General features: G+C 52.2%; 1 protein-coding gene across 1 annotated transcript in view; it reads left to right on the top strand.

Moving 5' to 3' along the window:
- Positions 1-20,989, top strand: part of RNF123 (ring finger protein 123) — a gene marked incomplete at both ends in the record, with an annotated part of 96,460 nt that overhangs the window by 14,207 nt on the left and 61,264 nt on the right. Inside the window, 6 exons of the mRNA XM_073645310.1 lie at positions 3,172-3,271; positions 3,368-3,429; positions 18,260-18,331; positions 18,712-18,832; positions 18,913-19,014; positions 19,148-19,254. Of these exons, the coding sequence (XP_073501411.1) occupies positions 3,172-3,271; positions 3,368-3,429; positions 18,260-18,331; positions 18,712-18,832; positions 18,913-19,014; positions 19,148-19,254 (564 nt within the window). The remainder of the gene's footprint in view (positions 1-3,171; positions 3,272-3,367; positions 3,430-18,259; positions 18,332-18,711; positions 18,833-18,912; positions 19,015-19,147; positions 19,255-20,989) is intronic.

Raw genomic sequence — 20,989 nt, 5'->3', positions numbered from 1 at the left:
CCGGGGCGGCCTGTGGGGGCGCTCTATGTGGCGCTCCGGGGCGGCCTGTGGGGGCGCTCTATGTGGCGCTCCGGGGCGGCCTGTGTGGGGGGCGCTCTATGTGGCACTCCGGGGCGGCCTGTGGGGGGCGCTCTATGTGGCGCTCCTTGGCAACCTGTGGGAGTGCTCTATGTGGCGCTCTGGGGCATTCTGTAGGGAGTGCTCTATGTGGTGCTCCGGGGCGGCCTGTGGGGGGCGCTCTATGTGGCGCTCCGGGGCAGCCTGTAGGGAGTGCTCTATGTGGAGCGCCGGGGCGGCCTGTGGGGGGCGCTCTATGTGGCACTCCGGGGCGGCCTGTGGGGGGCGCTCTATGTGGTGCTTCTTGGCGGCCTGTGGGGGGCGCTCTATGTGGTGCTTCGGGGCGGCCTGTGGGGGGCGCTCTATGTGGTGCTTCGGGGCGGCCTGTGGGGGGCGCTCTATGTAGCGCTCCGGGGCGGCCTGTGGGGGGGGCGCTCTATCTGGCGCTCCGCGGCGGCCTGTGGGGGCGCTCTATGTGGCGCTCCGGGGTGGCCTGTGGGGGCGCTCTATGTGGCGCTCCGGGGCGGCCTGTGGGGGGGCGCTCTATGTGGCACTCCGGGGCGGCCTGTGGGGGGGGCGCTCTATGTGGTGCTCCGGGGCGGCCTGTAGGGGGCGCTCTATCTGGCGCTCTGGGGCGGCCTGTGGGGGCGTTCTATGTGGCGTTCCGGGGCGGCCTGTGGGGGCGTTCTATGTGGCGCTCCGGGGCGGCCTGTAGGGAGTGCTCTATGTGGCACTCCGGGGCGGCCTGTGGGGGCGCTCTATGTGGCGCTCCGGGGCAGCCTGTGGGGGCGCTCTATGTGGCGCTCCGGGGCGGCCTGTGGGGGGGGCGCTCTATGTGGCTCTCCGGGGCGGCCTGTAGGGGGCGCTCTATCTGGCGCTCCGGGGCGGCCTGTGGGGGGCGCTCTATCTGGCGCTCCGGGGCGGCCTCTAGGGAGTGCTCTATGTGGCGCTCCGGGGTGGCCTGTAGGGGGCGCTCTGTGTGGTGCTCCGGGGCGGCCTGTGGGGGCGCTCTATGTGGCGCTCCGGGGTGGCCTGTAGGGGGCGCTCTATCTGGCGCTCCGGGGCGGCCTGTGGGGGCGCTCTATGTGGCGCTCCGGGGCAGCCTGTGGGGGCGCTCTATGTGGCGCTCCGGGGCGGCCTGTGGGGGGGGCGCTCTATGTGGCTCTCCGGGGCGGCCTGTAGGGGGCGCTCTATCTGGCGCTCCGGGGCGGCCTGTGGGGGGCGCTCTATCTGGCGCTCCGGGGCGGCCTCTAGGGAGTGCTCTATGTGGCGCTCCGGGGTGGCCTGTAGGGGGCGCTCTGTGTGGTGCTCCGGGGCGGCCTGTGGGGGCGCTCTATGTGGCGCTCCGGGGTGGCCTGTAGGGGGCGCTCTATCTGGCGCTCCGGGGCGGCCTGTGGGGGCGCTCTATGTGGCACTCCGGGGCAGCCTGTGGGGGGCGCTTTATCTGGTCTATTCACCAAAAGAAACGAGACAGAAGTTCTGGTGTATTGAATTCCTTTGTGTCCGGCTAACTTGGAGTCCTGGATTAGTTTTAACACTTTAAGTCTCACAGTTCTGGAACACAGATGCAATCAGTCTGAGTCCATACGTTATTTTGGGAGGTAGGGGATCCATCATCTGGTGGATGCAGAAGCATTGGGTCTGTCTCGTAGGCTTCCTGTATATCTCCCAGCAAGTCTTTGTTATGGATCACCCCCAGGAAGTTGGACTCAGGCAGAATAGTTGTTGGTGGTGCTGCTGTAGAAGGGTCTTTGGAGAAGACCCTAGATAAAGTATCAGCCTTACCGTTACGGGAGCCAGGTCTGTAAGAGATAACAAAGTTGAATTGATTAAGAAAGAGAACTTCTGGAGAAATAAGCAGAAGGATGGAGCGAATCCTTTGTTCCCGTTTGTGATAGACTGGCCCCTACTGCCCAGTCTGAAGCATCCACTTCTACAATAAAGGCTTGTTTGTTCAGGATTGGGAGGAATCAGTATAGAAGTTGTGGTGAACTTCGTCTTCAGGCAGGAAAAAGCATCTTGTGCTTGAGGAGACCAAACAAACAATATGCTTTTCTTTGTTAGTTCGGTGCAATTATACCTGAAAAATTGTTAATCACATGGCTGTAAACCCACAAATCAGTGTAAACTGGCGGAATAAACTACAATTTTGATAACTTGAACACCCTGGATCCGATGCTGTTTTTCCTTCTATAAGCTGCAATTTTTCCAAGTTGGTTCCTTGGAGTTAACGGGCGTCCATTTTGCTGAGTGCTATCGGTTCCTTCTTCTTTGGTAAGTGCTCAGTGTCCATAACATAACGGAGCAATATGGTGATTTTGTAATTGAAGGATCTGTTCAGACTGCCGTACGATCTTATTGCTTAGATCTTGTACAGTAGTCAGTAGATCCTGTGTAGCTTGTTCAAAAAGGTGAACATTATGAGATGTCGGAGTTTCAAATGCCGATGTTGGTAAGCAAACAGCTCATCTTAGTTACACGAACCTCCAAATATCCCTCAGCGGCGTCCATGATGAAGGCTTGGGTATCCTGTTACGATACTGGCGTAGAACTGCTGGAAACCAGTGGCCAAAGGAACAGCAAGCGGTAGTAGAAGTTCTTGGAGTTAACAAGGAGTTGTAGGAAACAATCTGTAGATGAATGAGAACAGTCTGGGTAAGAATGTTCAAGAGCTTGGAGACTGGAAACTAGGCTAAACAGTTAGACACAATACTAAAGCAATGAATGAAAGATCCATGCGGCTTTAAGTAGGCCCAAACAGAAAACAAGATGGATTCCACAGATTCAGAATCCACCATCTTAGTAAAAAGGGCAATTGCAGAACACCGCATCAGCCTCCAGTGGTAAGGAGTAGGATTGCAGCACAATTATTACGGTGAACAATAGCAGCCACTAGTGGTCAAACTGAAGGACAACAGGAATCCTGACACCGGATTACGACCGAAGCGTATTGTTTTGGATCACCATTAGACGCGTTCACTTACTGCAGAGATTGCACTTCTCTTACTATTTATATGGGCTGGACCCCGAGTCAGGCGCCGCGGTCTCTACACGGGGGGGCCGCACATCTACAGCATCGTCTTCACTTATAGAAATTCTGCTTATTTTTTTAAGGGAAAAGAAATTAAAGAACCAACAGAGGAGAGCGGCGAGGAGCGGCTGCGGAGGCGGGCGTACGAGCGGGGCTGCACCAGGCTGAAGAAACGCATTGAAGGTACCCGAGGTGGAAGGATGTCCAGGAAACAGCCGATCTGTGCCGGGGAGCGGCCGACCCGTGCCGGGGAACGCTGACTTCTGTTGTTTCTTTCAGTGGTGGAGGAGCTGCAGGTGCAAATCCTGAAACTTCTGCTGAACAACAAGGACAAAGGAGCAGTAAGTGCAACCGTGTCTCAGCAGGGCACAGATACGCTGCCCCCGTTACCTGTGCCCCATCACCCCCCACGTATCTGTTGTCACGGGTGTGTCAGAAGTGACAGACAGTCGCTCTGCAGTTGGTTGCAGGAGATCTCTACATTTGGCGTTATAGACTCCTTCTTAGAGGCTGTTTCAAGTACCGAGCAGCTCCTCCCTCTGGCTAACTAGCTCCCTGGCCTGAGTGTATAAATACCTGCTGTGTGTCAGAGGGAGGTCCCAGCGATATTCATTACTACTTGTGAGGCTTAGCAGGAGCAGTACTTTGTCCTCTCTGGAGCTTGAGGACGTGTGCGCATTTTGTCTGACGTCGTCTAAAGCTAAGCAATCTCCCCCTGTTTGTCCTCCCTTGTTGTCTATAGTGTTTAGTGGAGATCGACTAGTGCTCATTTCCTCCCTTCCCTAGCCTGAGCCAAACGCCAGGGAAAGACAGGGCGAGGCACGCAAGAGCCAATATAGGGACGTTAGGGGAGACAGAGTGACACTAGATCAGCCTAGGAGGTCTCCGCTCCCCCCTTTCCCTAGAGTCTGGGCTCCCTTTCCCTCTTCCCTTTGTGTTGCACTAAGTCTTTCGCACACCTTGAGTGACATTATCGCCGGCCGAGCACATTTTGAATATGTATATTTTTTTCTCCCCTCTGTGTGTTTTTGGGCATGGACTTTTTTTTCCTTACTCCCCTTGGTATGGGATCAGTGGTGGAGCTCGCAGAGCGGCTGCGCTGTCTGTCTCTGGAGGTGAGTGACCTCCGCTGTGAGGTTCAGCAGCAGCATCACCGGTTACAGGCCGCCAATGTGGGGGTCTCTGCAGGTTGGCCTGCCCAGCCTGAACCCAAGGTTGCCCTCCCGGACATGTTTTCAGGAGGTAGGGACAAGTTTTTTGTGTTTAAGGAGGACTGCAAGTTGTATTTTAAACTTCGTCCTTACTCCTCCGGTAATGAGGAGCAATGGGTCGGTATTGTGATCTCTCTATTGCAGGGAGATCCTCAGTCCTGGGCGTTTTCGTTACCGCAGGACCCGGTTTGTCTCCAGTCTGTGGAGGGGTTTTTCGGAGCCCTGACCCTCATCTATGATGACCCTGACTGAGTCGTCTTGGCTGAGTCTCGGCTACGTCGCCTTCAGCAGGGGAATCGGTCAGTGGAGACGGACAGTTCTGAATTATGTAGATGGGCAACAGATTCCAAATGGAAGGACTCAGCCCTTAGAAGCCAATTTTGTGAGGGTCTTACTGAAAGGTTGAAAGATGCCTTGTCTGTATATGATACCCCTCAGTCCTTGGAGGCTGCCATGTCGTTGGCCATATGTCTTGATAGACGCCTTCAGGATAGACGGGTGAGACCACCTTCTCTGGGGCCTTCTTGCTGGGGTTGTGTATCTCTGCGGGGGGAGCGGTCTGGGGGTGAACCAGTACTGGGGGAGGTGGGGGAACCCATGCAGTTGGGGGGTGTCTCTACATCATACATCTCCCCGGACATTCGCAAGAAAAAAGGTGTATGCTTTTTGTGGGAAAAAGGGACACTTTGTTGGGACCTGTCCTTCAATTCCTAAACAAAAGGAGACTCAATTAACTCTCGGTAGTCAGGAGTTGGATAAAGAAGGGGTGCATTTGTGGCTAAACTGCAGTTCCCGCTTTGTCCTGACAGCAGATGTGGTGCTAGAGAGCAAAACCGAGAACATTTCTGTTTGTTGACAGTGGAGCCGGGGTCAGCATGGTGGATGCTCAGTTTGTGAAGACTCACGGTCTCGCTTGCTGGACTTTAGCTGAACCTATTTCCATCTTCGCCATTGACTCGGCGCCACTTGCACAGAAAGCATTTACTCAGATTGTACATAATGTGAAACTGAGGGTGGGGTCCGTTCATTGTGAAATAATCCCTTGCTATGTCCTGGACAATCTTCCCACACTTATTGTCTTGGGTATTCCTTGGCTTGTTAAACATAATCCGTTGGTGGATTGGTAAACCGGGGAGATTACCGAATGGGGAGATTACCGAATGGGGAGATTACCGAATGGGGAGATTACTGCCATGAGAACCCTTTACTGTACTTGGATGAAGATGGTGCCGAGAAAAAAACGCGCTCCTCCGTGAAGACAAAGTTTGCCCAAAAATTGTATATAGTTTGTAAGTGTTTTGTTTATTAACTAAAAGCTACAGTCACTACGTGTTTCGTGGACGTCTCGTCCACTTCCTCAGGTACATAGCTAATGCTAACCATTCGGTCAGACGTCCATATATACATAGTCACACGCAAGATGTAATGAAAAACCCGCCAGAACGCTCGGCGCCAAATAAAACAACGGTTTCATTAATCAAAAAAGACATCTAAAATTCCAAAAAAATCTCATATGACACTCATATTAAACAAGAATTAAAAGTATAATCCAAAAACTTTCGAATTGATATCAGATTATTCAGTCTCCAAATATAATTTCATTTTTATATTTACTACTTATAAAAATTTGGATCGCATCGCTATAGTTGTTCTAGAATTGAACCTGAAACTTTTTATTGTATACAATTTTTTTTTACGTTTTTCTCGGCCCCATCTTCATCCAAGTACAGAAAACTACAAAAGTTCCCCACGGGATTCTGTGCTGGCTGCAGCCCTTCACTATGTTTCTATATGCATTACACAACTCATAAAGGTGAGCACATTTTTCTTTTACCGTCCTGTTTTATGTTGGATAACAGCGCTATTTGCGACCATTTGTCTTCACTCATTTCTGAGAACTGTTTAGATATTTCCCTTGCTACTGTCTCTACGGAAAAAAAGACGGCGGTCTACGTCACTGTTTTTAGATTTCCGGGAATTGAATCAAATTATCATCCGTGATTCATACCCTCTTCCTCTGATTCCTGATTTGTTCAGCCAGGTTGTGGGAGCTAAGGTCTTCTCCAAGGTGGATTTAAGGGGAGTCAACAACCTGGTTAGAATCAGAGAAGGGGACGAATGGAAGACGGCGTTCAATACCCCTGAGGGGCATTTCCAGAGTCTGGTTTTGCCTTTTGGTTTGACCAGTGCACCTGCGGTGTTCCAGCATTTCATAAATTATATCTTCCATCATTTGGTGGGGAGGTTTGTGGTGGTCTATCTGGACGAAATTTTGGTTTATTCACCTGATTTTGAGACTCATCAGGGGCAAGATAAGCAGGTGCTCCAGATATTAAGGGTGACCATGAGAACGCTGCCCCGATATTACAGAAGGGGGTAGTCATTTCAGCTCTTTTCCCTGAACTGGAGGGTGAGGTGTTGGAGGGTCAGGGGGACGCCCCTGCCTCCTGCCCTTCAGGACCGGTATTTGTACCATCTAATCTGCACCGCAAAGTAATCAAGGAACATCATAACTCTGTGCTTGCTGGTCATCCAGGTGGTAAGGCCCCCGCGGACCTCCTCTCTCATCGTTTTTGGTGGCCGGGGTTGCATCGGGATGTGATTGAACATGTAACTGCTTGTAGTATTTGCGCGCTTTCTAAGGTTTCGCGCACCCGTCCGTCTGGTACTCTTCTCCCGCTACCTATCCCTAGCAGGACATGCACACTCTTGTCCATGGATTTTATTACTGACCTACCGGTTTCTGCAAGCAAAACGGTGGTTTTGGTGGTTGTTGATAGGTTCTGTAAAATGGTTCACTTCGTCGCTTTACCTGTATGGGGGTCGTGATGACATTCCACTCGTCCTCCAGTCACTCCAAATTCAAACTATGAGCATGGGTCAACCATTCAAAGAATGAGTCAGACAACAAGCTGGTTCAAACTCAGAGCATGCTCAGAAGCTACTACAGACAACGTCCTCAGCAATGTTCTGTGTTTATTCCTACATACACAAACCTAAATACACTACATAATGGGGAGGGGAAAGGGGTTGTCCGGGGCGGGTAAGCCATGAAAGTCCAGTGTCTGGCCACTCCTGATTGGTCCACATCTCCTTATCTCAGTCTCTGGGCAGATATTGCAGCCGTCAGCTTATAATCTTGTTTCGTTTCTCTGAAATAAGTCTTGGCAACACTGGAACTGTCTTAGCTTAAGTTTCGATTTGAGTAATACGTAGCAAGGAAAGCTTATTGTTATAAGACACAAAATGGTGGTTAGTACATTAGCAAAAAAGCGTATAAAAGTTACAAATATATATATTCTCTTTTACCCCGACATTCCCCCCTAAACACTAAGCTTTCCCTTGCTTCGGGGCCTTTGAGACTGTCCATGTGTGGGGAGAGGGGAGGTGGATTTCTTCACCCAATCATCTTAGAAGCTGCCCCCTTATGGGACGCCCCCAGACAATCGAGCCCTATCCTGGGTGACACATGGAGTTCTCCCAACTGTCCCTAAACGAAATCTCTCAATTGGACTTTGTCATGGGTGGGCTGGTCAGGCTTGTTCAAAGGAGTGTATTTCTCTATATATTTTCTTGATTCAGAAAGGTCCCGGAGGTTGGGACAGCATTGGTTATAGCTTTCCTCTATAAGGGGACTATGCAGCACAGGACCACCAGGCTCAATACTAGTAGACCTCCCATTACTAGACAAACTTGTTGGAGGAATCCCTTGAGCCCTCCCAACCAACTTGAGAAGAAGGAGCTATCTACCCCTGTGTGGTAGCTGTCCACCCTGGGACAGACAGTAAGCATATGGAAAGGATATAGAAGAAGGTAGTCATCTTTTATAGGCTCGTTCTGTCTCTCTTGCAGTGGGAGGTGTGAATCCAGGTGCTCCTGCCCTCAAGCTTCAGAGCCGTCGGGGTGGTGAGAAGCACAGTGTACGGTCCCTCGAACCGCGGCTGGAGGCAGTCTTTCCGGACAAACTTCTTCACATACACTAGATCGCCTGGGGTGAAATCATGTACTGCATCACCTGTAGATTCTGGGAGAGAAGCAGATACTGCAGAGCGGGTGTTAGTCAATTCTCTAGACAAGGCAATCACAAATTTTACCACTCTATCATGTGTTTCAGACAACTCTTGGGGCCTAATCTCTCCTATCTTGGGTGGGGTCCCAAACAAAATTTTATAGGGAGTCAGCCCATGTTTGGCCTGAGGAGTGTGTGTGATATGATACAATACTATGGGGAGTAGGTCGGGCCAGGGGAGGGGATGATCTTGGGTCATTTTCAAGAGCTGGGTCTTGAGTGTGGAATTCATTCTCTCCACTTTGCCTGAACTGGCAGGATGGTATGGAGTGTGGAGGCCCAAATCTGTTCCCAACATGTTCCAGAGTTCTTCGTAGATATTTGCTGTGAAAGCTGGTCCTTGATCCGATTCTATGACTTGGGGAACTCCAAATCTGCAGGCAATTTCGGTGATCAGTTTCTTGGCTGTGACTTTAGCAGTCATGTTGACAACCGGGTAGGCCTCGGGCCAGGCTGAGAACATATCCACGGCTACCAAAACGTACTCCTATTTTCCTGCTTTAGGCATTTGGATATGGTCGACTTGTATTCTCTGCCAAGGGTAGTCTGGTTTAGCCAGGTGTTGGAGAGGGACCCGTGCCGTACACGTTGGGTTGCAGGTAGCGCAGACAGAGCAGGATTTTGAGTACGCAGTCACAGTGGAAGAGATTCCGGGTGCAAAATACAGTTTCTTGATACATGCCAAGGCTTGATTCTTTCCTCTGTGTGTAGGCCCGTGAGCCCATGCTGCCACAGCTGAGTACATGCGTCTAGGCAAGCAAGGCTTCCCATCCACTTGGTAAAAAGTCGAGTTGACCTTTGAATCTTTGCGACCTGCCAGCACGGCTCCCGCCGCTTTCCATTGCTTGACTTCTTCAGTGGGGGGTCTTCCTTTGTTCCTCACACAATTTTTCTTTAGGCATCCTGACCCCCCTGGATTCCACTCGTGTCTCCGCTGGACTTGTATGGTCTTCCGCCGGCTGTTCTTTGGCTCTTGCTCTAGTGAGCGCCACAGCTACGGTTTGCAGGGTTTCTCCCATCTCTTCTTCCTTTTCCTGCCACTTTGATGACACATTCTCCACTGCTGCAGTCTTGGCTGCTTGGTCAGCTAGGTGGTTGCCCCTGGCTTCTCTGGATTCTAGTCTTCCATGAGCCTTGACCTTGATAACAGCAACCTGAATGGGTAGTTCCAGGGCCTTCATTAGGGCCTTAATCCATGAGACATGTTTCACTGGTGTACCTGCAGCTGTGATGAATCCTCTAGACTTTCACAAGAGTCCAGAATCATTGCAAATTCCATGTCCATACCTGGAATCGGTATATACATATTCGCCTTTGTTCCTGCTGCCAGGTGGCAGGCCTCTGTGAGAGCCACAAGTTCAGCTTCTTGTGCAGACATGTATGGTGGTAGAGCTTCAGCCTTGAGGACTGTTAGGTCCGTTGTGACAGCATATCCCGTGTGGAACTTCCCTTGAGGGTCTGCGAAACGGGATCCATCAGTCCATAGGTGCAAGGCAGGGTCTGCGAGCGGATGTGCCACCATATTCTCTGGAGCAGAAGTCTCTTCCTGCAAAATTTTTATACAATCATGAGGTTCCACCAATGGACCTTCACCCTCTTCACCTTCCCCCCTAGAAGGTGGAAGCAAAGTGGCAGGATTGATAGTCAGACATCTGGTAAATGTTATATTGGAGGGCAACAATAGGGAACACTGCAGCCGCAGGTGTCTTTGGTTGGTTAGATGTTTCGGAGATGTTTGTTGCAGAACAGCTGAGAGATCATGGCCGGCCTGTATAACTAGATCATGTCCAAGGACGATATCAGCTGACTTGTCAAGGAGGATGTGAGCAGCGTGGACCGCCTTAAGGCACGTGGGGGCAGTTCGGGCGACAGGGTCCAGGCGGGCTGAGTAGTAGCCCAAAGGCCGATACTTAAGATCATAGCGTTGTGCTAGAACTCCAGAGGCATGACCTTCCGATTCCGAGACAAAAAGGTGAAATGGCTGAGTATAGTCTGGTAAGCCCAAGGCCGGGGCAGAGACAACAGCCTGTTTAAAGCGGTCAAAACATATTCTGTGTTGATGAGAAACATGTGGATTTTCGGCATGAAGCCAAACTGAGCCTTCATCCTTGAGACAGTCGTACAGAGGTTGCATGAGCTTTGAGGCATCAGGGATCCATTGCCTGCAGTAAGTGATGAGGCCAAGGAAAGTCTGCATAGCGGAATAGGTGGTTGGGAAGGTGATATCCATGATGGCTTGTTTTCTTTCTTCAGTCAGATATCTAGCACTTTGTGATATACAATGTCCGAGGAAAATGACCTTGGGCAGACACCATTGGACTTCGCCTTTCGAGACTTTACAGTTAGCTGAGTGAAGAAACCAGAGAAGGGATGCTGACATCTCTGGCAAATTTTCTTCAGTGCCACAGAGTAAAGGATCATCCACATACTGTAGAAGGGTGACCTGAGGGTTCTCTTGAACCCATGGCTCCAGAATAGACTTCATAGAATGAGTGAATTGGTTAGGAGAGTTCTGGGCTCTGCGGAGTCCTGGTCCATGTAAGCTGTACTCCTTGAAAGGTGAAGGCAGAAAGAAACCACGAATCTTCATGTAAGGGTATACTGAAGAAGGCGTTGGCCAGATCTAACACCGTAAACAAGGTGGCCGTTGGAGGCACCTGAGACAAAAGGGTGTTTGGGTTGGGTACCACTGGAGTTTCTAAAATGGTAGCTGCATTGACGGCTCTGAGATCCTGAACCAACCGGTATCTTGGAGGCTCTCCCGGAGCGGTTTTCTTTTTTACAGAAAAGAGGGGTGTATTGCATGGAGATACACATCTGACAAGGACTCCTGATTCCAGGAGGGAAGCGATTTGGGTACCCAAGCTTTATTCTTGTGCAGCCTTGAGGGGGTATTGTGGCAACCGTGGGTACCTGTGTCCAGGCTTGAGGTGTACTCGGACCGGGGGAACCTGCAGGAGGCCGACGTCCTCTGGCCCACTGGACCACAGAGAGTGAGGGAACTGTGAGGTTGTATGGTCATCATCATGAGAGGGAAGGCTTTAAGAACACAGCGGTCTTCAGTCCCTTGTTCTGAATGAGGGTCCCGCAAAAGAAGCTCCATACCATGGTTTCCGAAGGTAATTGTTGCCTTCATCCGCTCTAAGAGATCGGCTCTCAACAGATTGACAGGGCAAGTTTCAGAGACCAAGAATCTTGTGAGTACTCCGGTGAACGGTCCTGCAGACACAGGGACTGTGAGTGGAGAGGAAATATGTTGGCCTTCCACCCCAACACAGGTGAGGGTATCCGGTGATAGGGATACAGAAGGAGGGAGCTGTGCAGAGGAAATGACAGATGTGGCCGCCCCAGTGTCCACCAGGAACTCCAGTGGTTGATGGTCCACCTGTAAAGTGACAGTCCCACAGGCGGCCGTGAGATGCGTAGCCGGGAAAGTGGACACTGGTTGACCGAGCCGTCATTGGCGTGGATGAGATGGTTCACGGGAAGGTCCATGGTTGTGTGGACCGTCACGGAACGACCGGTCATGGTACTGTCTGCGGGTTGGACAGTCTCTGAGGATGTGGTCAAGGCTACCACACTCCCAACACAACATTCGTCCTTCAGAATCACGAGATTGTCTTCTGTTTCTAGATGATCCCCTGTCATCTCTTCTGTCTTGTTTTCTATATGTGGGAGGAGTATCATCACCTGTGCCTTTAACCATTACCCACTTGATTCCATGTTGGTTGCCAGGGGGTGGGTAGCTTTCTTGAGCTTGATATACCATGGCAGGTGCGGCTTTCTTCTTTGGCTTAGTATCCTTTTCCATTTTTAGCATTGATTTTTGGAAAGCTTTAACGATGTCCACCGCGTCGTTGAAAGAAGAAGAACGAATCTCGGGCCGTACTCTCAGGACTTCATCTCTGAGAGCGTCTTGTAGGCCATCTACTAGGGCCTGAACCAACAGGGCGGCCTGCGTCTTGACGTGAGGACTGTATCCGAGATCCTCAAAATGCATGCTGAGTCTTGCAGCATATCTTTCCACAGATTCAACAGGGTCTTGTTGAACATCTTGTACAGACCCAGCTTGATCTGACAAGCGATTCTGAGCCCAGGCCTTTAACTGTTTCATGTATTCTAGGCCGGATTCATACGTACTAAGGGGTCCTGCTTTTGTGGAATCCATGGCCTTTTGAAAGCTCTCCGTTTTCGGCTAAGTGAGCCTGGCATTCTGCAGCCAGAGTAGAACCAGCAGCAAGGGAAATTTTGCGAGCCAATCCTCCAGCATGGCTCATACAGGTGTTTGCAGGGTTGACTATGGCCCCCACCCAATGTGTAAGGATGTCACCATAGCCTATTGACAGAATGACGGGGCGTCCTGATGGGTCTACTAGATTACGGGAGCGGCAGGGGTCCCAAACTTCTGAGAGGTTGGGGGGTGGTGTTCTGTCAGCAGTTGCTTGGAGCAAGGGCCGGAATATGGGTAATGAATGTGGGGTGGAGGATGCCATAGGAGACGTATGGGGTAAAGGGGGGGGGGGGTTGGAGTATCTTGAGTCCATCCCTCATCTGGCTCCGTATCGTCTTGAGTAACAGTATGTTGGCGGAGGGAGAGCAGTCTGGCCTGAAATTCTGGGGAGTTGAGGAGGATATCCCCAGGGTTGTGGGTGACTCCCATAGGAAACAGGGGAAGCGTCTCAGCATCGTGGACTGGAGCAGAGGGTGTCACATTAACTTCAGATGGGTGCTCTGGGCCTGCGTGCTTTTCCACCTGTGCTGGTGGCTGGTAATATGCACCGGACGGATCTAGTAGTGGATATAGGCCGGATTGGGGCTTTCCGGGCCTCCCACAACAAGTAAGAGGTGTAGCAAAATGGCCGTTGGAGGGAGGAGTTAGAGTGGAAGTGGGATTATTCTTGGGGGCAGGCTGGGCATCGTGCCATGGGCGGCCCTCCCAGAGTGGGTTTTGCTCTCCACACACCCGACACGTCCACCCTTCCGGTGATTTGTTGTTGGCACCATTATAGAGCGGTGGCTGAGGGCTTGGTGTAGTGACAGGCATCAAAGGTGCAACAACCATTTTGGGGGCACATAACAAATCACAGTCTGCAGCTTTCATGTATCCGAACAAAGGCTCGGCATTCTCTGTTTCCCCCTGCACCATCTACTTATTTCCAGCCTTCAGACTTCAAATCACTCGCTACTCTAAGATGTGCTTGAGCCTGGTGCAGAAGTCCTCACCCAACTTTCCCAACTTCTGTGTAACACATTCATTCTACACTGAAAACTAAAGCCTGCCTGTACTGGATAAGCTTATCATGTTATACAAATTCCTAACATTCTTCTTGCCTTCCCGTAACTCCACTAATTGGCTTAACTCCCACAGCAGCATTCCACAACTTACGAGATCTTTCAAATTTGAATATACACAACATTTTCTTATAGAATGCAATGATCTGTCGCGATTCAGATCACTGGTGCAGCCGACAGGTCGCCACTCGTCAGTGTAGAGTACCTCTCAATACACTGATAAGATAGAGAGTACCTCTCAATCTATCCCTTCCCTAACCTTGAATGGCGACTTTACAGTACGACTCACCACGGCACCCTGACTGACAGCAGAACCCCTCCTTATGAGGTTTCTCTGTATAAGACGAAGAGCACCTCTCAATCCGTCTTCTTTCCTACCACGGCACCACCCGTCAGTGTAGAGTACCTCTCAATACACTGATGAGATAGAGAGTACACCTCTCAATCTATCTCCTTTCCTAACCTTGACTTTACAGCAGTCTCTGTGTTAGACGAAGAGCACTCCTCAATTTGTCACAGATTTTTTCTTCTTTATACTACAATTTAGGAATGCTTTGAAACTTCGACTATCAGTTACGGGAGGCAGCTATCTAAGAAAAGTTCAGTGACCGGGGGAGGAGGAGGTGGTGTGCACACGAGCACGCGCAGGCATGCGACGTCACTCGTTTTAACACTTGCTGGTTCAGGACGTGGTGCGGGACGCCTGAGGTCTCACCACTCGACCGGTCACCCACCCAGATCCAATCTGACAACCCAACAGGAACCGCTGCGGCTGACACACAGGCAAGTGAGACATATAAAATACATCTCAACTTACCGTGTTCGATGGAGGTTGATCAGGCCTCAAATTCAGCCACCGCGGTCACCACCAGAGAAGTCAGCAATATGGGTCCGGGAGGGCGGCGTACCGCTAACCACGCCGCACGTTGAGCGCCATTTGTGGGGGTCGTGATGACATTCCACTCGTCCTCCAGTCACTCCAAATTCAAACTATGAGCATGGGTCAACCATTCAAAGAATGAGTCAGACAACAAGCTGGTTCAAACTCAGAGCATGCTCAGAAGCTACTGGCAAGCCACGATCTCAGCAATGTTCTGTCTTTATTTCCGCATGCACAAACCTAAATACACTACATAATGGGGAGGGGAAAGGGGTTGTCCGGGGCGGCGTAAGCCATGAAAGTCCAGTGTCTGGCCACTCCTGATTGGTCCACATCTCCTTATCTCAGTCTCTGGGCAGATATTGCAGCCGTCAGCTTATAATCTTGTTTCGTTTCTCTGAAATAAATCTTGGCAACACTGGAACTGTCTTAGCTTAAGTTTCGATTTGAGTAATACGTAGCAAGGAAAGCTTATTGTTATAAGACACAAAATGGTGGTTAGTACATTAGCAAAAAAGCGTATAAAAGTTACAAAAATATAAAAGTTACAAATATATATATTCTTTTTTACCCCGACACCTGCACTTCCCAATGCTAAGACACTTGCTCAGGTGTTCATAAGTGAGATCATGAAGCTTCATGGGGTTCCCTCCGATGTGGTGTGAGATCGGGAGACCCAGTTTGTTTCCAAGTTCTGGAAAGCATTCTGTTCTCTACTGGGGGTGCAGCTGTCCTTTTCCTCTGCCTCCCACCCTCAGTCGAATGGACAGACCGAGCGGGTCAATCAGAACTTGGGGACCTACCTCAGGTGTTTCGTCTCCGAAAATCAGGAGGACTGGGCATCCTACTTACCGCTGGCAGAATTTGCCATCAATAATCATCGTCAAGGATCCACCGGCAGGTCACCGTTCTTCGGTGCATACGGTTATCGCCCCCAGTTTGGTGCCTTCAGTGGGGGAGAAGCTTCACGAGTTCCTGAGGAGGAACGGTTTATTTCGTCGCTCTCCTCGGTGTGGCGGGGGGTTCTGAGTAATTTAAGGATCATGGGAGACAATTATAGACGTATGGCTGACAGAAAACGCCTGCCAGGTCCGGACCTGAATGTGAATGACTTTGTGTGGTTGTCTACCAGGAATATAAGATTGAAAGTTCCTTCTTGGAAGCTGGGACCTACAGTACAGACCAAAAGTTTGGACACACCTCATTTAAAGATTTTTCTGTATTTTCATAACTATGATAATTGTACATTCACACTGAAGGCATCAAAACTATGAATTACCACATGTGGAATTATATACTTAACAAAAAAGTGTGAAACAACTGAAAATATGTCTTATATTCTAGGGTCTTCACAGTAGCCACCTTTTGCTTTGATGACGGCTTTGCACACTCTTGGCATTCTCTTCATGAGCTTCAAGAGGTAGTCACTGGAAATGGTCTTCCAACAATCTTGAAGGAGTTCCCAGAGATGCTGAGCACTTGTTGGCCCTTTTGCCTTCACTCTGCGGTCCAGCTCACCCCAAACCATCTGGATTGGGTTCAGGTCTGGTGACTGTGGAGGCCAGGTCATCTGGCGTAGCACCCCATCACTCTCCTTCTTGGTCAAATAGCCCTTACACAGCCTGGAGGTGTTTGGGGTCATTGTCCTGTTGAAAAATAAATGATGGTCCAACTAAACGCAAACCGGATGGAATAGCATGCCGCTGCAAGATGCTGTGGTAGCCATGCTGGTTCAGTATGCCTTCAATTTTGAATAAATCCCCAACAGTGTCACCAGCAAAGCCCCCCCACACCATCACACCTCCTCCTCCATGCTTCACGGTGGGAACCAGGCATGTAGAGTCCATCCGTTCACCTTTTCTGCGTCGCACAAAGACACGGTGGTTGGAACCAAAGATCTCAAATTTGGACTCATCAGACCAAAGCACAGATTTCCACTGGTCTAATGTCCATTCCTTGTGTTCTTTAGCCCAAACAAGTCTCTTCTGCTTGTTGCCTGTCCTTAGCAGTGGTTTCCTAGCAGCTATTTTACCATGAAGGCCTGCTGCACAAAGTCTCCTCTTAAGAGTTGTTGTAGAGATGTGGCTGCTGCTAGAACTCTGTGTGGCATTGACCTGGTCTCTAATCTGAGCTGCTGTTAACCTGCGATTTCTGAGGCTGGTGACTCGGATAAACTTATCCTCAGAAGCAGAGGTGACTCTTGGTCTTCCTTTCCTGGGGCGGTCCTCATGTGAGCCAGTTTCTTTGTAGCGCTTGATGGTTTTTGCAACTGCACTTGGGGACACTTTCAAAGTTTGCCCAATTTTTCGGACTGACTGACCTTCATTTCTTAAAGTAATGATGACCACTCGTTTTTCTTTACTTAGCTGCTTTTTTCTTGCCATAATACAAATTCTAACAGTCTATTCAGTAGGACTATCAGCTGTGTATCCACCTGACTTCTACATAACACAACTGATGGTCCCAACCCCATTTATAAGGCAAGAAATCCCACTTATTAAACCTGACAGGGCACACCTGTGAAGTGAAGACCATTTCCGGTGACTACCTCTTGAAGCTCATCAAGAGAATGCCAAGAGTGTGCAAAGCAGTCATCAAAGCAAAAGGTGGCTACTGTGAAGACCCTAGAATATAAGACATATTTTCAGTTGTTTCACACTTTTTTGGTAAGTATATAATTCCACATGTGGTAATTCATAGTTTTGATGCCTTCAGTGTGAATGTACAATTTTCATAGTCAAGAAAATACAGAAAAATCTTTAAATGAGAAGGTGTGTCCAAACTTTTGGTCTGTACTGTAGGTTTATTGGTCCCTACAAAATTACCACCGTCATCTTGAGTCCTCACCTCTACCACCGCCCCCAGTAATGGGTGATGGTAATCCGGAGCTCCAGATTTCGAGGATTGTAGATTCTCGTCTCCAGCATCGTTCTCTACAATACTTGGTGCACTGGAAGGGTTATGGGCCTGAGGAGAGGATGTGCGTTTCAGCATCAGAGGTGAACGCTCCCAGGTTGGTTCACTCATTCCACACCTCTTTTCCTGAGAAACCTGGTCCTGAGTGTCCGGAGGGGGGGGGGTGCTGTCACGGGTGTGTCAGAAGTGACAGACAGTCGCCCTGCAGTGGGTTGCAGGAGATCTCTACGTTTGGCATTACAGACATCTTTTTAGATGAGAGGCTGTCTCTAGGACCTGGCAGCTACCTTCTTCTGGCTAATTAACATCCTGCCTGGGTGTATAAATACCTGCTGTGTTTCAGAGGGAGGTCCCAGCGATATTCATTACTACTTGTGGGGCTTTAGCAGGAGCAGTACTTCGTCCTCTCTGGAGCTTGAGACCGTGTGCGCATTTGTCCGGAGTTTGTCTAAAGCTAAGCTATCCCCGCTTGTTTGTCTACCCCTGTTGTCTATAGTGTTTAGTGGAGATTGACTAGTGCTCATCTCCTCCCTTCCCTAGCCTTATGCCAGGGAGAGTAGGGCAAGGCACGCTTGCGGCGATTGCTGAGGAGGCAATAGAGGGACGGTATTTGAGACAGGGTGACACTAGACCAGACTAGGAGGTCTCCACTCCCCCCTTTCCCTAGTGTCTGGGCTCCCTTTCCATCTTCCCTTTGTGCTTCACTAAGTCCCACACCTAGCGTGACATCTGTGCCCCCCTCATCCCTCACCTATCTGAGACCCCTCTCTGTACCTCTCACACTGGGGTCTCTCTCTCTGCAGGGTGAAGCGTCTCGTTATATTTTCCTCAACAAGTTCAGGAAGTTTCTCCAGGAGAACGCGAGTAACCGTGGGGTGAGATGTCTCTTCTGTCGTCAGGGGGTGGAGTCTACTGTCTCTTCCCCTGGTGGTGGCGGTCTCTTCTGCCATCAGGTGGAGTCTGTGGTCTCTTCCCCTGGTGGTGGCGGTCTCTTCTGCCATCAGGTGGAGTCTGTGGTCTCTTCCCCTGGTGGTGGCAGTCTCTTCTGTTGTCAGGGGGTAGAGTCTGTGGTCTCTTCCCCTGGTGGTGGCAGTCTCTTCTGCCATCAGGTGGAGTCTGTAGTCTCTTCCCCTGGTGGTGTCGGTCTCTTCTGTTGTCAGGGGATGGAGTCTGCGGTCTCTTTCTCTGGTGGTAGCAGTCTCTTCTGTCCGCCTTCAGGGGGCGCTGTCCTTCTCTCACGTCTGTCTCCCCCCAGAACCCGACGGTGCTGTGCCCCCCGGAGTACATGGTGTGTTTCCTGCACCGCCTTGTGACGGCGCTGCGCTGCTGCTGGGACGAGGTCCAGGCCCGGAGAGCGTCGGCACTCTGCAGTGAGGGTGCGGTGAGACTCAGAGGTCCGGGGGTCTTGGGGGAGGTGGCTTCTTTCCTGGTGTCCTGATCCGTTCTGCGCCCCCAGATGCCTACGTGCCGCCCCAGCTCTTCTACAACGGGAAGGTGGATTACTTCGATCTGCAGCGGCTTGGGGGGCTTCTCTCTCATCTACGGAAGATGCTGAAAGGTGGGATCTCTTCTAGACGGGGCAGAGCGGGGGTCGGGGTCTGTGCGGGGGGTCGGGTCCGGTCGGAGGCAGAGCAGGGGGTCGGGGCAGGTTGTGAGCAGCGCGGTTCTGACCGCTTATGTTTCCATCTCAGATGATCTGGCGTCTAAGGCCAATATCGTCATCGACCCGTCGGAGCTGCAGGCCGTCACTATGGATGATCTGGAGGAGGAGGATGAGTCTGCCAGCACCACGGCCCAGGTGGGCGAGGGGCAGATGAGGTGCAGTGTGTCACGTCACTCACTCTGCCCCCTCCAACGCTCACTCTGCCCCCCACACGCTCACTCTGCCCCCTCCCCACGTTCACTCTGCCCCCTCTCCACGCTCACTCTGCCCCCTCTCCACACTCACTCTGCCCCCTCTCCACGCTCACTCTGCCCCCTCTCCACACTCACTCTGCCCCCTCTCCACGCTCACTCTGCCCCCTCTCCACGCTCTCTCTGCCCCCTCCCGCGCTCACTCTGCCCCCTCCCGCGCTCACTCTGCCCCCTCCCGCGCTCACTCTGCCCCCTCTCCACGTTCACTCTGCCCCCTCTCCACGCTCACTCTGCCCCCTCTCCACACTCACTCTGCCCCCTCTCCACGTTCACTCTGCCCCCTCTCCACGCTCACTCTGCCCCCTCTCCACGCTCACTCTGCCCCCTCTCCACGCTCACTCTGCCCCCTCTCCACGCTCTCTCTGCCCCCTCCCGCGCTCACTCTGCCCCCTCCCGCGCTCACTCTGCCCCCTCCCGCGCTCACTCTGCCCCCTCCCGCGCTCACTCTGCCCCCTCTCCACGCTCACTCTGCCCCCTCTCCACGCTCACTCTGCCCCCTCCCCACGTTCACTCTGCCCCCTCTCCACGCTCACTCTGCCCCCTCTCCACGCTCACTCTGCCCCCTCTCCACGCTCACTCTGCCCCCTCTCCACGCTCACTCTGCCCCCTCTCCACGCTCACTCTGCCCCCTCTCCACGCTCACTCTGCCCTAGCCACGCTCTCTCTGCCCCCTCCCGCGCTCACTCTGCCCCCTCTCCACGCTCACTCTGCCCCCTCTCCACGTTCACTCTGCCCCCTCTCCACGCTCACTCTGCCCCCTCCCCACGTTCACTCTGCCCCCTCTCCACGCTCACTCTGCCCCCTCTCCACGCTCACTCTGCCCCCTCTCCACGCTCACTCTGCCCCCTCTCCACGCTCTCTCTGCCCCCTCCCGCGCTCACTCTGCCCCCTCCCACGCTCACTCTGCCCCCTCTCCACGCTCACTCTGCCCCCTCCCCGCGCTCACTCTTCCCCCTCCCACGCTCACTCTGCCCCATCCCACGCTCACTCTTCCCCCTCCCACGCTCACTCTGCCCCCTCCCCACGCTCACTCTGCCCCCTTCCCACGCTCACTCTGCCCCCTCCCCACGCTCACTCTGCCCCCTCCCCACGCTCACTCTGCCCCCTCTCCACACTCACTCTGCCCCCTCCAACGCTCACTCTGCCCCCCACACGCTCACTCTGCCCCCTCCCCACGCTCACTCTGCCCCCTCCCCACGCTCACTCTGCCCCCTCCCCACGCTCACTCTGCCCCCTCCCCACGCTCACTCTGCCCCCTTCTTACGCTCACTCTGCCCCCTTCTTACGCTCACTCTGCCCCCTTCTTACGCTCACTCTGCCCCCTCCCCACGCTCACTCTGCCCCATCTCCACGCTCACTCTGCCCCATCTCCACGCTCACTCTGCCCCATCTCCACACTCACTCTGCCCCCTCTCCACACTCACTCTGCCCCCTCTCCACGCTCACTCTGCCCCCTCTCCACGCTCACTCTGCCCCTCTCCACGCTCACTCTGCCCCCTCTCCACGCTCACTCTGCCCCCTCTCCACGCTCACTCTGCCCCCTCTCCACGCTCACTCTGCCCCCTCTCCACGTTCACTCTGCCCCCTCTCCACGTTCACTCTGCCCCCTCCCCACGCTC

This window comes from Phyllobates terribilis, unplaced genomic scaffold (assembly GCF_046119375.1).
Source record: "Phyllobates terribilis strain yellow unplaced genomic scaffold, ASM4611937v1 Scaffold_8__6_contigs__length_399053987, whole genome shotgun sequence".
NCBI classification, from domain to species: domain Eukaryota; kingdom Metazoa; phylum Chordata; class Amphibia; order Anura; family Dendrobatidae; genus Phyllobates; species Phyllobates terribilis.
Note: the sequence above shows the minus strand (reverse complement) of the source record. Positions and strands in the feature narration are given on the sequence as shown.